At 34.2% G+C, this 15,746-nt stretch overlaps 2 protein-coding genes and 1 pseudogene across 2 annotated transcripts; 2 read left to right on the top strand and 1 right to left on the bottom strand.

The window, feature by feature from the left end:
- The first annotated feature begins 1,406 nt into the window (after positions 1-1,406).
- LOC100794399 (cleavage stimulating factor 64) lies at positions 1,407-8,146 on the top strand. The gene is made up of 10 exons (XM_003536347.4): positions 1,407-1,613; positions 1,828-1,906; positions 2,295-2,469; positions 3,011-3,044; positions 3,168-3,412; positions 3,495-3,572; positions 4,381-4,416; positions 5,127-5,591; positions 6,447-6,791; positions 7,780-8,146. The coding sequence occupies exons 1-10, from the start codon at positions 1,577-1,579 to the stop codon at positions 7,921-7,923; spliced, it is 1,638 nt and encodes a 545-aa protein (XP_003536395.1). The 5' UTR covers positions 1,407-1,576; the 3' UTR covers positions 7,924-8,146.
- Positions 8,147-8,521: 375 nt separating this feature from the next.
- Positions 8,522-11,079, bottom strand: LOC100793885 (protein COFACTOR ASSEMBLY OF COMPLEX C SUBUNIT B CCB3, chloroplastic). Its single transcript, XM_003536346.4, has 3 exons — positions 10,977-11,079; positions 10,838-10,893; positions 8,522-9,190 (listed from the first exon to the last, which is right to left on the bottom strand). Exons 1-3 carry the CDS (start codon positions 11,035-11,037, stop codon positions 8,651-8,653), a joined length of 657 nt encoding a protein of 218 aa, XP_003536394.1. The 5' UTR covers positions 11,038-11,079; the 3' UTR covers positions 8,522-8,650.
- A 2,292-nt stretch (positions 11,080-13,371) lies between these two features.
- On the top strand, positions 13,372-14,983 carry LOC102664003 (uncharacterized oxidoreductase At4g09670-like; annotated as a pseudogene).
- Positions 14,984-15,746: the final 763 nt, after the last annotated feature.

Raw genomic sequence — 15,746 nt, 5'->3', positions numbered from 1 at the left:
AAAACAAATGTATTAGGATCATCTTCCCTTCGCAACTCATAAAAGAGAAAATATTACGTATATTTCTTCGTATTATTAAACAATAAACACAATCAAAAGTTGAATTAGACATCAACTCTTCAATATATTAGCACAATTTCTTAAAACTAAAAATACACTTAAAATAAAATAGAAAAATCATGTTGTGATTGTGAAAGATAAATATTAGCATAACTCCTAAAGTTCACTTTGAAGCATAAAATAAAGCACGTGCAATGATGTGAAGTTGTTGGAGAAATAGTCACCTATAACAGCAAAGAGACGTAGAGAAAAATAAAACTTGTTGATAAATTAATTTTACACTTAAATTGTTGTCTTTTTAATAATCAAGCAAAACAAAGATGACACAAAGAGCTTGTTGTCTTTTACAATTGAATTTTGTTTCAAATGATGCATAGAGGGGAAGTCATCCCAGATGGGATCTACCAATTTGTAACAAATTTTCTTTCCGCCTGCCTTCGAACAAATAAATGAAATTCATTGTATTATAGTTTCATTTCTCATTTCACCTGAACCAAATAAAGTTAGGAAAAGAACGACCAAAAAACAAAAAAATGAACTATAATGAATCTTAGGTGGAAGAAAATGGAAGTGTTAGAAAAAAAAAAAAGAATCATTCACGTTTGCAACATAATCAAAATTAAAAGTTATGATGCAGTCGAGAAAGAAAATGAAAGAAATTTTTGTTTAAAATCTGAATTTAAAGAAAAAAATACAAAAGAAGTCATTACACTAAAATTAAAATAATTAAAAAACTACATAAAGAAGTTAAGAAAATTAAATTAAAAAATTACAATAAAATGATAAATGGCAGAAGAAAAGTTAGAAAATAAAAATCAATCAATAAATTACACGGTTACAAAGTTATTATAACTAAATATTTGTATCCTTATTTTTTATTTTCATTATTATGGACTTAATTCTAATTCTTACAATTAATATCAAATAATTTTCCTGTTTTTCATATAATAATATGTTATTATAAATAAAAAACTATAAATAAAATTATATACAATTTAAAGGGAAACTAATGAAAAATATAGTTAGAATCGTTAATTATGATTAATATCAGAGTTATTTAATTATTTAAATTGTCATTTTTTCATTTTTAATATAATAATATGTTGATTATGAACTAAAAATAATATATTATTTATATTTTAAATTAAAAATTATAAATAATATTCGAAGTAATAATGTTAATTAATATATAAGAAAAGATATGGTTATGTTTAAATTTATCAATAATATTTTAAAATTAAATTAATGACAAATGATAATCATCATTGCTATATTAATAAGAATATTTTTTTTTTATATCTTTAACATGTAATATATATATATATATATAGTTGATCGTTGATTGATAGAACAAAAATGAAACCCTTTCATTAACCCAACAGTGTCGCTGCAGGAGAAGAAGATCGAATCGAAACGAAACGCGAATAAGTTTCTTTCTCTCTTGCTGGACGAATAATGGTTCTGAGGAGGAAGAAGATGGAGCAGCGCTTCACCTTCTTCTGCTGATGTTGATTTCATGGCCACCTCCCAGTCCCAGCATCGCTGCGTTTTCGGTATTCCTCTTTCTCACTCTCTCTCTCTCTCTCTTCGCACTTTTCTGGTTATTGAAGAAATGGGAAATCGAAATAAAATATATTTTTTTTAATTTTCTACCTCTGTGACTCCATGTTTATTGCAACCTTAGATGATTTTGATTTCAATTAGATTGGAAATTGTGAAATTGGTGGTTGTTGGGTTATTATGACAATTGTTGTGATTCTGTTGTAGTTGGGAATATACCGTATGATGCCACAGAGGAACAGCTTATTGAAATCTGCCAGGAGGTTGGCCCAGTAGTCTCATTCAGGTAACTTTGAATAAAGTTAAGCTCTTTTTGTTATGAAGGAATGTTCTTAGGTTTTATTATTTGTTACAACAATTTATGTTTTCTTCCACTCTGTCATTAGGGGATTAGTTCTAGATTATGAAAGTAAAAAAGATAAAATGAATTGAGCTTCTCCCAGAAGTTAAAATCAACTCATGCACTTGGCTTTTACCTTCATATTTTCTTCTCTTGTAAGTGTTTGTGTAGAAGTTTATCCAAACAGGGCTACAAGTGGCTTTCCTAGTTTGTTCTAATGGATGAGTTTCATTATGAGATTTTTTCTGTAATTTCTTGGAACTGCCTTTTGCTTCTTGACCAAAGGTTTATTTGGTTGAAGACTTGAACTATTCCCATCTTCTTTTATCCACAGACTAGTTATTGACAGAGAAACTGGGAAACCAAAAGGTTATGGATTCTGTGAGTATAAGGATGAAGAGACGGCTTTAAGTGCTCGACGAAATCTTCAGGGTTATGAAATTAATGGGCGGCAATTACGCGTTGATTTTGCTGAAAATGATAAAGGGAATGATAGAAACCGAGAACAGGTATATTGTCAAAACTTCTTAGAATAGTGACAAGTTAGTTATTCTCCCAAATCTTTGCTATTTTTACTTTAAAGAAAGTGCAAATCACCTGAAAAGAAGTCCAACTCCAAACTAGTCATACTGGCATGCACCGTGAAAGCCATGAATAATTGGGCATATGTTGTCTCTCATTTATATTTACTTTTTATAATTAGATTTCATTTTCCAAACCACAATATTTGATCAATGTGAATTGTGAAACCAAAAATTGATCTCACATGGATCAATATATCTTTTACTTGTTTATTTACATTTTTGACCAAACAAATTAAGTCACCCACATTCTCGCATAGGTGCTAAGCCTTCTGACACTAAAGTAATGTGAATATATTAAATTCATCATTAATTTCAAAGATGTCAAAGGCATTTAGGACAATGCAAAGATTTTCTTTTCTTGTTTTCCCCCAATTTCTGTGTTTGTGTAGGTCAAAATACTGGAATCTTGTGCTAAATATCAGTTTTATTTCAGATTAAAATGATTTTTTTTTCTCTTCTGGCACAGGGTCGTGGCGGTCCTGGAATGACTACAAATGTTGGTCAGTTCTTATTCTCATGCCATTCTTATATGCTTTGATAAATTATCTTAGTTCTTACACATATAATTACTGCATCATCTTTTTCATCCCGTGTTTTTCATTTTCTCCTTTTATGTATTAAAGACCATCAGAAACAAGTTGGCATCCCAGCTGTCCTTGGGGAAGCTGTTCAGCATCAGCCTATTGGTCTTCATATTGCCATAACAGCTGCAGCTGTCATGACAGCAGCTCTAGGTGGTGCTCAGTTTGGCATCCAGTCAAATCAAAATAGTTTGCAGAGTCAGTCAGCATTAGCACATGATCCTTTAACTCTGCATCTGGCCAAAATGTCCAGGAGTCAGTTGACTGAGATTATCTCTGAGCTGAAGGTAACTATTGGGTAAAGCTAATTTCGCCTTCCTAGACAACCATCTCTTTTCTTGACTTATTTTTGTTCTTGTTATGATGCAGGGAATGGCTACACAGAACAAGGAACTGGCTCGTCAGCTGTTGCTTTCAAGGCCACAGTTGCCCAAGGCTCTTTTTCAGGTCTGTACTTTTCTCCTGTATCGATTCCTTTGTGAATTTATTCAAGCACAACATTCTTTGATGAGAAACTTGTCTCTTTCTAGTCATGTGTTTGCATGATAGATGCCCGTTATGGTAGCTATCAAGGGATGCTTTCTTCTGGAATTATATGTTATGCCTTGGTTGTTGTAGGTTATGTGCGATCTCTGTTTTTACTTGATTTGCATACCTTGTGGCTTTTTTGTCATTATCCTTTACACTTTTTAAAGTTGAAAAACTTAGCCTGCCATTTTATTGTGTGTACTTGAACTGCACCAACCATGATTTAGAATTTAGCCAGCTTTTATATGGGATACGGGTTGGTGTTTTATTTACAGTTTGTCTTATATGCAGAGAGAAGGCTTTTCTAATGGCCTAAGTGCTATTTTTCTTTTTCTTTGTACTTTCTGTTTTCTCTAGGAGTATTCCTTAATCCTTATCCTCAACTCTTGTAATTCTCTTTTAGAAAATTTCTAGTCTAAAGAAAATATATCAATATTCAATGTGTGGGTTGTAATTTAGAATCTTTCAATTTGGTGTGCTACCCTTGGTCTTCATTTTGACAATCAATGCACAACTGATCACTCTTTCTGTGAAAGTTACATATTGTTGGTGTGTTCTATATAATGAGCAATATTGTAACTCCAAAAAAATATAACCATTGGGGATTTTGTGCTTCTCTCCTCCAAATTTGTTTCAGTGTTGTTGAACTTGGATCTATATTTTGCTAGAAATCAATGGTTTGGATAATTTCTCTGATCATTATGTTCATAATTTTCTGTATATGCAGGCTCAGATAATGCTAGGAATGGTGACTTCCCAAGTGGTTTGTTTTACTACCTTTTCACTTGATTTTCATTCCTTTTATATTTTATGCCAAATCATGTCATCCAGGACATAAGAGGGTGCTTTAGGGTGTGCCATAAATTTCACCTTCCAAGGCTGTGAATTTGCATATTAGAGATACCGTGTTCTGGGACAGTTGGAAGCAAATATAAGCTAATATTGTTTCATCACGTGTTTTTAATACTGCCTGTGAAAAACAATGCCTGGGCTGGTTAAAAAGGAGAAAGGGAATAGATTTTCTTAAGCAATTGGATACCTTGTATGTCTTGGCTGTAGGAGTTTTCTACAAATGATTCCATGGACAGCTGTATACATCAATTGTATAGGAGGACTAGTCAAAATTTGGGGAACAAATAGTCCAAAACTTGAGGTCAAAGTTTAATAACTAATCAATTAACCATTAATAAACAAAGCACAAATAACTGAAATGACTTAAGGAAACAGGCACAAACAAAAGCCCATCTGCCGACATGCTTTAAAATACCTTATTATAAAATTAATAAGATACCCCTCTAGGACTGATATAACATCACATGAAGCAACAACAAATAACCCTAAACAATTGTGATCTTTACGGTTTATGTTATGTCAACTTAACATTAAATTTACATCAGACTACTGAGATCTTTTGTTCCTTTAGCTTATTCCTTCTAGATCTTTTAATTTTCCTTTCCATAATAATTTTTGCAGTTACAAATGCCGAACCTTAGGCTGGTTTCAGATCAAACCTCACAGTCTTTAATGAATGAAGGCCAGCTGGGTCAGCCATCATTGGTTCAAACTCTGTCAGGCCTTCCTCCTCCTGGGCAGGGCAAGTTGCAGCCTGGTTTGACACCTTATGCTCAAGAAGGCCAAGTCAACACCATACCTCATAATCCTTTGGCTCCTAATCAATTAACTGCACATCCAAAGCCTCCAGTGCAGCCTCGGATTCCCCTTCAGCAACATCCAAACAATCTTGTACTGCCAGGAACATTGTCAGGGCAGTCTAATTTAATGCTTCCTTCTGCACGTCCTCCAGGTTTGGGCAGTTTGTCTGTTAGGCCTCTAATTCAACCGGGAACTTCAACTGCTCTGAACCAGCAAATGCATCCCTCTTTGCTACAGCATTCTGTACATGTTGGAAACTCAACTGTAGGACATAATATTCAAATGGTTCGTCCAGACGCCAACTTTTGCCAAGTTTTGCTTGTGTTTTTTAGTCCTTTAATGTTGCACATATATTGACACTTTGAAAATTTATGCACTTTGCACCTCCATGCTGCTTCAACCCAGCCTTTCTTTCCATTGAAAGATTATTCCTGTTCTATGCATTTTGTTATTGCTTATTCTTATTTTGATGTAGCAATTTGTATTAGAGAAAGAAACTAGGTGTCTGTAGCACATGATAATAGAGAATACAAAAACTAGGCAATAGGAGAAACACACATCAACTAAGCATAGCTTTCCATTCCCTCTGCATATCTATCAGAGAAGAAATTGTCTTTTTAGCGCACCATAAGGATGCCTGATATATCACTTTATCTCATCAAAGCTGCAAATGAAAATATCTATACTTTAAAATCCTGGAATTACTATTTATGTTATGACATACTGGAATTACTTAATTTAAGATCCTGTCTCATTTGACATCCCTAGATGCCACAGCTAAGGTGGGCTAGGGGTGACTGCAGTTAAGGTGGCTTTCCAACAGTGTCTCTCCTTTCTTTTTTAATAAATTCTTTGTTTATCAAAAGAAAAAAAAGGTGATTACTGATGAAGAAAATCACCAAAGCATCTACTATTGAAGCATCACTGACATTTTATAATGTTTTCCTATTATTTACCATACATAGAAATGTCAAGTTATTGATTGACCATAATTGGCTATTTGCTTTCAATATAAAATGCTGTGGAGCAGATAATCTGTAGAAGCTTATTTTCTCTTCACTTCTGCTGAGCTGTCTACAGCTTCTATTTTTTATGTTTATATTTTTAAAATAAAGCATCTAACTTTATTTATTAAAACAGCATTGCCCCTCCATGTCATCAGCAAATTCTCAGTTACTGAGTAAAGGTGATAAATCTTCTAAAGTTATTGAGGATTTAAATTGGGCCAAGAGAGCTAATACACATTCAAAATCAAACATTCCTTTGGGAGTAGAGAAAACAAACATGGTTCATGATTCTTCAGAATCTTTTACTCGGCCGTCAAAGGTCATGAAATTGGATGAGGGAAGGAGTGCCCCTCTTTCTTCAGGAATTTCAGACATGCCTTTCACCGATGGATCATCTCATATCCTGGGAAGAAGTTCATTACCTGTACATGCAGCTCCTAAAGCGGAAGGGCAATACTCTGAGCAACAATTTTCTCAGGTATGTGTGACTTGGTGATTCATTGATAAGAAGTTAAGGTGAACAATTTTCTTGTGAATTTATTCAATGATTCATTGTTAGCATTTGAATTTGGATTTGGATGCAAAAATTATTGTAAGGTCATGTCTTTCAAGATTCTGATTTTGAATAGCCTTCCATTTGGTTGCTAAAAAAGCTAGTCTAACCCAGAATTGCATAATATTGCCTGTTTCTTAAATATACTCTGAAATTAACATTAGATTATGTGTATGATTAGATATAGTTAATTGAATACCCTTTGTGGATGAATTAAGGTGATAGACTAGTTTTAAACTTTTAATATACTTTTGAAATGAAGATTTACGTCAGTGAAAGATGATGGCCCTGCTTACTATTGCTGATATTTAAGGATTTGGATATTTGACTTTGACATATGTAGCCAGCAGTTATGCTATACATGTTTCGTATCTTTAGTTTGAAATATGATCAATAAGTGGATAAATTTATGCCTTATACACACTGCCAATGAACCAAGTATCTTCATTCAAGATTTCAGAAAAATTGACGTCGCAGTTGATGTCGGAACCATCTTTAGTTCACTAGCCTGCACTTAGGGATCATGCCAATATGACCACTAAATGGCGTGGAACTAGATTGTTGGATATAACCGATCATATCTGTACTTTAGGGATCATGCTCACATAACTCTGTCTTGGTTACGAGCTTAAGTCTGTTATGACCTGAATTCCATGTTATGAGAGGGATTTTATGCATAGTACAAAACTCATCATATATTTTTATATTAAAAAATCCAAGGTTTACTCCCAACTTCTATTTAGAAGCATAACTTTTGCCAGAAAATGCCTCTAAATGTTTCAGATTTACATTTCTTTGTTTACTGTTTCAAATGCTATTGTTTTGATTCTTTTTTACCACAATGGACCCTATCTTGTTTGATCAACGTTTTGGATATGTAAATCATTATTCTTATTTTCTTTGCTCATACCAGCTTCCACCTGATGTGGAGTCTGTTTTGCTGCAACAAGTATTGAATCTGACACCAGAACAATTGAGTTCCTTGCCACCAGATCAGCAACAACAGGTCATTCAGCTCCAGCAGGCTCTACGGCGAGATCAGATACAGCCCTCATAACAAACAGGGAACTCATCAACAGTTCAAATAGCATAAACTTATTTGTATACTAGCATTTTCTGTAGATTAGCATCAGAATATCCAAATTCTTTCAACCACTATTGCTTCTTTTTGTAATTTGTTTTCTAATTCCTTGTCCAAATATTCGATGTAGCATTGAGGGGCTCCAGATGGGCGTATAAATCATTTAGAAGAGATGTACAATAATAATTTTGACGATAAATTTTTTTCCGTTGACATAACCTTTGGTGTTGGTTGAATATCTTTGCCTTGTCATTTGAGCTATTATAAGCATGCATATATGGTTGAATATAGTACTCCTGCACCGACCAAGTTGCGTTTTATCGCTGATACGGTGATACCACTTAATCAAGATAATAAAATATCCAACTCAATATCCAGCGTATCAATTTTCATTTCTTTAATTTCCCCTTGTTTCGTTTCTTTAATTTTCTCTTTAGTCGTCTTCCTAATTTTCATACAGCAAAGGATATATTAAGCTTATAATTTATTAAAAATTATAAAATCGAGAGATAATCATGTGAGTTTCACAAAATTTTATTCTTTTTTATAAATTTTAACCAATTAAAAAAATGTGTTTAAAAGAATGACAAAGTGTTCCTAGCATTTCTAGGAGGATGCATTATACCGATGTAATTTTGTATACATGTGTCATCCAATAAGATGATATAGAATTTATGTCATTCATAAATTCCAAATGTGTAAGCTAATTGACTTGTTGGGAAAGGAGAACTAGTAATCCTTGTGGACCTACTAATATTTCGTTAAGAAAACTGATTAATCCAAACCAGACCACTGGAGTAACGTCCACACCAGCAAGAGGAGCAATCACTTTGCGGGTAGGAATGAGAAGTGGCTCAGTAGGAGCATAGGCTATTACATATGGAAATTTCCCCACTGGGAGTTTTGGGTACCAAGACATGACTATTCTTACTATAAAGAGAAAACCAAACACTGAGAGGAAGGGACCTAGAAATCCAATGGCCAACTTTGCAGTAGCAGGGTCAAGATCTGCAAGAACCAATCTTGTCATGAAATCTGAGGAAGCGTGTGAAGTTTCTGGCATGCTCAGTTTGAGAGTATTCAAGTCTACATCTGAATTAAGAGATATCTGTGTGGTGGCTGCATCCACTAGTGAGGATATTGTTATGCCAGCAGAAGCTCCAACTTCTGTGTAGCATGAGCAACATTGCATGACTCCGGAATTGTCATTGACATTTCTTTTAGTGTGATACTTTGAACTTTTCTGCAACAATGAAAATCTCAAATTAGACTGAGATAACATGGTATTTTGCAGCGTGGAAGAAAATACACGTGTTTTGAAGGGAAAGGAATCATTGAAATCTTGAGACACGTTCAACTCTAGCTAGTAGCCATATAAACCGCCATAAGATGTAATTACTAATTAGGAGTGCCAATTGGTGGATTTCAAGTATCTGAATCCAAACCCAAGAAACTACCCAATATCTGAATCCTCCAATAACTCGAAATAAATTTACATTTGTCCCACTTAATCCTAAATACCTGAAATATCCGTTCAATAAGCTACTACAATTGGGAATTGATAGAAATTCCCTTTTTATTTTATTGACAGTAATAATATGTGCTGTAATCTCTATAAAACATAAAAATGTGTATCAGAGAAATGACCCCTAGTAAACCAATCCATGTTGGGATTATATAATACTACCTCCGGTCCTATTTATTAGAAACAAGTTGTAGTGTATTTTACATTATAACTTATTTATTATGAATAGGACCGGAGATGGTAATAATTATGACCAGATTTTGGAAATACTCTTATGTCGGTAGGCCATCAAACAAGGGCCTAATATATGTTTCAATCTTGTCCTTTGAACTGCAAATCAAATTCTTCACTCTACTAGGGCATTTTATCAAAAGAGCGTGCACACTTTCAAAGTAATAACAAGATAACATAGCACATTTTCAATGCTTTTTTCCAAACTCTTTTAAATATATCAATAATAAGTGAAGGAAGGAATGCAGGTTCCATGACAAATTTCTGCTAAACAAATCACCACCTCAATATAATAATCTACTTATGCAGGAATTCGCAAAACTAATCTATCAATAGTTGAAAAGCCAATAATTTATCACATGACCCCTCTTGTCGTTCTCACCAATTTCAAGTCAAACATACAATATAGATTTACACCTCAAATTCATCCACTTTTGATGTCATTTAAAACAATCATATTTGTCACCAGGATCCTTAAATTAGTAATAATATAATGAATGAATTCTAAGAAGTAAAATATTTCAGCCATTTGAACTATATTTATGCTAACATTCTGTGTAAGCTATAATCTGAAAACACTATCTGTGGGGATGTCCACATCAAATATGATCTTTCCCTTATTTTTCCTGCCCTTCCTAGTTAAATCAATTTGTATCAAATCACAATTGCACCACAATTCCATGTTAAAGGAGGTTAGTTCACCGCACAAGCTTGTAGCACAATTGGACCGGCCCAGTCTCTAAGATTAGGATGTGATTCATGATGATGGTGTAGGTTTCATCCTCCACTCATTAACCCACATATCTCTCTCCTTATCTCAGGTGCTTGCACTTCAATGTATCAACAAAAAAAGGGTTTTTGCTCATTCTAGTCATCAGCTGAAGCCAAACATTGTTTTATTTGCTTGGTTACTATGCAGAAATAAAGAAAAACAAACAATTAAATGCTTAAACAGACTTTTGTTCACAATATAAACTATATTGGCGCACAGCTAATTCAACAAAAAGAAGAACTACTTATTTATTTATTTATAATCATTAACCCATTTCGAAATTCTAGACAGAAAAGAAAATATGAACATGAATTTAAACAACAAACGCAAAAAATCACAAATGGGTAGATAGTAACGCTTACCCAGACCCCAAAGCCAAAATTGGTTGGTTTGAATATTAAAGGTTTGCATTGCCGTCCTACAAAAATGGAAAATTGAAACAAAAAAAAGTGTGAAGGAGGCTTTGATAGAACGGAGAGCATATGAGAGTTGAATACTTACCTCTGATTCCCGCATGAACATGAAAAGTGTTTAGATTCAGAAGATAAGATTGCGTTGCCATTGTGTCTCGCTAGAACAGTAGAACGTACTAAAGGTAAATCCACTTCCACTAATATGTAATTCTCATTTTTAAGCCACGTGTTCATCTCTCATGCTTTATTTTTACTCTATTTTTTGAAGAAAAAAAAATTAAATGTCTAAATTTACCCTTGAAAAAAGTTTTATTTATTTGTATTTTTTTAAAATAAACAACCTCCAGTGTTTTATATAAACAAATATCTTTATTGTCTTAATTGAAGAACATGAATCTTAATGATACTTAATTTTTTTAATACTTGAGTTTTTAGTTTTGAATTTGGTCCCAATAATTTAATTTATGAATTAGATCTTTCTATTTTATAATATTGATTTCCAAGCGACTACAATTGAACGTTACCATATTAGAAAGATAAATTATAGAATCAAACTTACAATTTTACCTTCTCTCTACTATTAGTAAGAATTGCTTTTAAAATAAAAACTATTAGTTGAAGTTTTTTTTTTTTTTTTTACAGAAAATAGTTGAAATTTATTGAGAATATCAAGTATTGAATTTCTCGTTTAATCTCTTGATAAATTATTTTATTAAATTCTATGGACTAGAACAAATGGTGATTTTTAATCTTAAATTTGGGAACAATTTATGTTTTTATTTGTATATAGTTATCTATTATTTGTTTTGAAATTTAAATTTAGGAGAAATTTATGTTTTTATTTTTTTAATCTTAAAGAATTATGTTATATATTTAAGAATACTTTCACATTAATTAATCAATTAATTTGATAATTAGTTAAATTAAAAGATACATGGTTGAACGACGTTGCATATCCATCTTCTCCAAAAACATTTCTTTTGGTGATGAGCCTTCAAATGTTGTGTGGTTAGTGACTATGAGAACAAATAATTTCTCTGAACAATTCAATCCACTCCAAACTGCTATAATCGTATTTTTTTAAGGATGCGATAATCATTGTATCATTTTTTTTGGGTAAAGTTAATCATGTAAATATATTTGTTTATGTTATCATGTACATATTTAATGACAAACATATCTAATAATTTATATTTCAAGATCTTCTTTCAGAATCAATTTTAATATACTAATAATTAATCGAATATAATTTTTTTTGTTATTATTTTGTGGGAGTATTACAGAAACTTGGGAGGCAAGTTGACAATGATTGCACTGGTTTTCAATTTTGTTTTTTAAGACAATAATCACACCTATGCCGAAACAATTGGGATTTTTTTAGATTTGGATACAGTTACTAATTCATGAATGATTTGACATAAAGAATGAAACTTCCTTCTCCACTTTACAAGAATTTTAGGCAAGCCGCTCCCACCAAAAGGGGCCGTCGCATTTGCCGCCACCAATGGCTTCCCTCTCTCCGCCAAAATGTACGGCTCCTACGAGGTCCTCAACGTGGACGCTATCTACATCCCACTCCCCACCAGCCTCCATTTTCACTGGGCCGTGCTTGCGGCCTAGAACAAAAACCACTTGCTCCTGGAAAAGCCCGTGGCGCTCGACGTGGTACAGTTCCACCGCATTCTGGAGGCCTGCAAATCCAGTGGTTTTCTCTTCCTACACTCATCATTTGTTCTTGTACACCTGGGTGAAAAACCAAAAACACTCTTAGGTATAACCTATACGGATTATCAATCCGTAAGGTCATCACGGATTCATAATCTGTAAGGCCATGGACCTTCGCAACAAGGTTGGTGGCGACAAAGAACGCGCGCGACGTGAGAGGAGACGCTTGCCGACGATGAAGGAGGAGCGAAGGGACCTCGCGCGACAATGAAGGAGGTGGCGGTGACCTCACGCGACGGAGGTTGGCGGTTACCTCAAGGGACCAGAGGGAGGGTGATGGCCATGAAGGAGGTGGTGGAGCTGCGACGCGTCGGAGGTTGGAACGAAGGGCGGTGGCAGAGCTGCGGCGCGACAGAGGTGGCATAGTGGAGTTGGTGAGGAAGGTAATGGTCTTACAGATTCACCATTATGGATTGTGAATCCGTATGAAGGATTTTCACAATGAGTATGTTTTTAATAAGGGGCAATTTTCAAAAAACAAAAAATTGTTGGGTGTACCAAAAAAACGTTAGGTGTGCAAAGTAATTCCCGAATCCAGTGGGGTGCAGTTCATGGATAGCACCATCTGGGTCCATAACCCAAGGACTGCTACCATGGCCCACTTCCTCAACGATGCGCAACGTTTTGGTATCCTCAAATCGGCATTCAGTATTCATTCCATTCTGCTTCTTATCCCGACTTCAACTTAATTTCAAAAATGGCTACAGACTTTGGGATCTGTCAGTTGTCACACAAGTCATTTGTGTTAGTACTACTGAGGAAAGCTGATCGAGCAAAAAATTTAACCTTAGGGACTCCAAACGGATTTATTAAGAATGAAACTTTTGATGATTCACAGAGTGAAAGGATACGAAGCATTTATCAGTTATTCATTTAAGAGAAGGTAAAGAAAGTTCTTTTAAGTAGTACTACTATTTCATAAAACATGCAGATCCTTAGCTACATTTTATGTTGTTTCGAGTGAGAATTAGAGTTTTAGTTCAGTAACTCATGTTAATATTTGATGTAAAGAGATATAAGGCTGTTTGGATAGTTAAGAAAGAAAAAAAAGAGATAAAAGAAGACAAATTGGATTCTTTCTACTAATAAAAACTAACTATCAATTAATATTTATAGATAAATAACAAAAATTAATTAACAATTAACAATTTGTTGATAAAAAAATATATTTGACGTAAACTTTTATCATGTGAGTTAATGAGTGAGACTTCTATTCTGATTGGTTTAAATATTTCGCTGACAAAAGGCACCAGTGCTAGAAAATACATCTTTCTTAAATGGAGCTTAAGTATCTTACGAAATACGAACTAATGAACAAATGGAGTCATTGTGCCATTTATTTGTTGTATTTCCAGTTTGGAGGGTCTTACTAATATAAATTGGGCTTCATTAAAGTTTTTAGGACCAGTTGCACGAGTTGATGTTGCATTTTGATTGTCATATTTGCTTGGCCTAACTTTGTTGAATTCATTCCTCAGATTGAATTATTTCCTTTGTTTTTCCTATTTTCAGGGGAGGGTATGTATGTTTTCCCAGATTGATGAGTAGTCTTGTGTTCTGGGTTGTACAGGTGTGCACCTGCTTTACATTCGCGTGAAGTCGGATCTTGATGCTCTTGGTTCTCTGGGTGATGCAGGATGGTATTGTATTAGGGCAATCCTGTTGGCTACCAACTACGTACGAATTACCTAAAACAGTAGTTGCTTCATATGAACCTGTGCTTAACAAAGATGTGGTGATATTGGACTGTGGGGCTTCTCTATACTGGGAAGATGGGAAAGTAGCAACCTTCCATTGCTCCTTCTTGGCAAACTTAACCATGGACATAACAGCTATTGGCACAAGAGGAACTCTGCATGTGCATGATTTTGTTATCCCTTATCATGAGAAGGAGGCATCATTTTTGGCTGGTACAGAAACCGGCTTTAATGATCTTGTCACAGGGTGGGATAAACAACCAAGTAAGAATACAGTGACCACTGATCTCCCTCAGGAGGCTCTTTTGGTTAAAGAATTCGCCGGTTGGTCGGAGAAATCAAATTCAAAAACTCCAAGCCTGACAAGAAGTGTCCAACTATTACTAGGAAAACGCAACTGGTATTGGATGCTGTGAAGGCTTCCATTCACAGGGGTTTTGTGCCTGTTCATATTCAGGAGTAAACAAGTCTTTCCACTGTATCTGATTGTGTACCCTGCCGAAGTGAGATCCTCTTTCTGTTGTGCATTCCAAATAAAATTTCACTCTACGTTGTAAGTATTTGTGAGTTGTTCCTCTCTGCAATGTGGTGGAAAAACAGCAGGTTCTGTAAGCTACAACCATTCTAATTGTTAAATTTAATGTCTTTCGAGGATGGTGATTGGTGAATAAAACTGCCTTAACAGTGAGAAAACCAGTGATGACAAGAATAACTAATAGTACCTTGGTGTTCATCTTCATCATATAACTAGTTAGTTGACCTGTTACGCATGTATCAAAATGACTTGTAATATAAATGATTTTTTCTCCTTGATATTAAGTAAAACATCTTGACATACAGCCCATGTGTAGAAACTTAAATGAAAAATTATTTGTAAGGTATATTAAGTATACAATTATTTTAAAAATTATATTTAAGCTCATTTCTAATTAGTTCACAGAGCAAAGCTTTTTACACCCACGGAATATCAAAATTAAACTCAAATAGCTTGAATGTGCAACCTTCACACACCTTTGTTCCACACTTGATCTCAAGGATCATCATCCATGAAAGAATATTTTGTTCTCAATCGATGGCTGTTTGCAGCAAGTAAGCCTAGTGACTAGTCTGTTTTTTGTGCAGTTGTAAGGGCAGGGGTGTGAGCATGGAGTTTGTTTATAATGGTCATGATTTGAATGAAAAAGGAAGAAAAATGGTGTGTTGATATGATTAAAGAATCATGGTAATTCTAATGCAAGGAATGCTGGGACTTTTTGTTGAAGAAGATAATAGATGAAGGCATGATAACATGTTGACGAGTGAATGCTGAAGGAGAATGTGTGTGCTTGTCGTGAAAGTTAAGTGGGAGAGAAGAAAGAAAACTAAAGCAAGGCAATAAATGTTGTAGGGACGTGCTTTTTCGGGAGGAAAAAAGCAATGATATACACATAGGTTAT

Source organism: Glycine max, chromosome 10 (assembly GCF_000004515.6).
Source record: "Glycine max cultivar Williams 82 chromosome 10, Glycine_max_v4.0, whole genome shotgun sequence".
Taxonomy (NCBI): Eukaryota; Viridiplantae; Streptophyta; class Magnoliopsida; order Fabales; family Fabaceae; genus Glycine; species Glycine max.
Note: the sequence above shows the minus strand (reverse complement) of the source record. Positions and strands in the feature narration are given on the sequence as shown.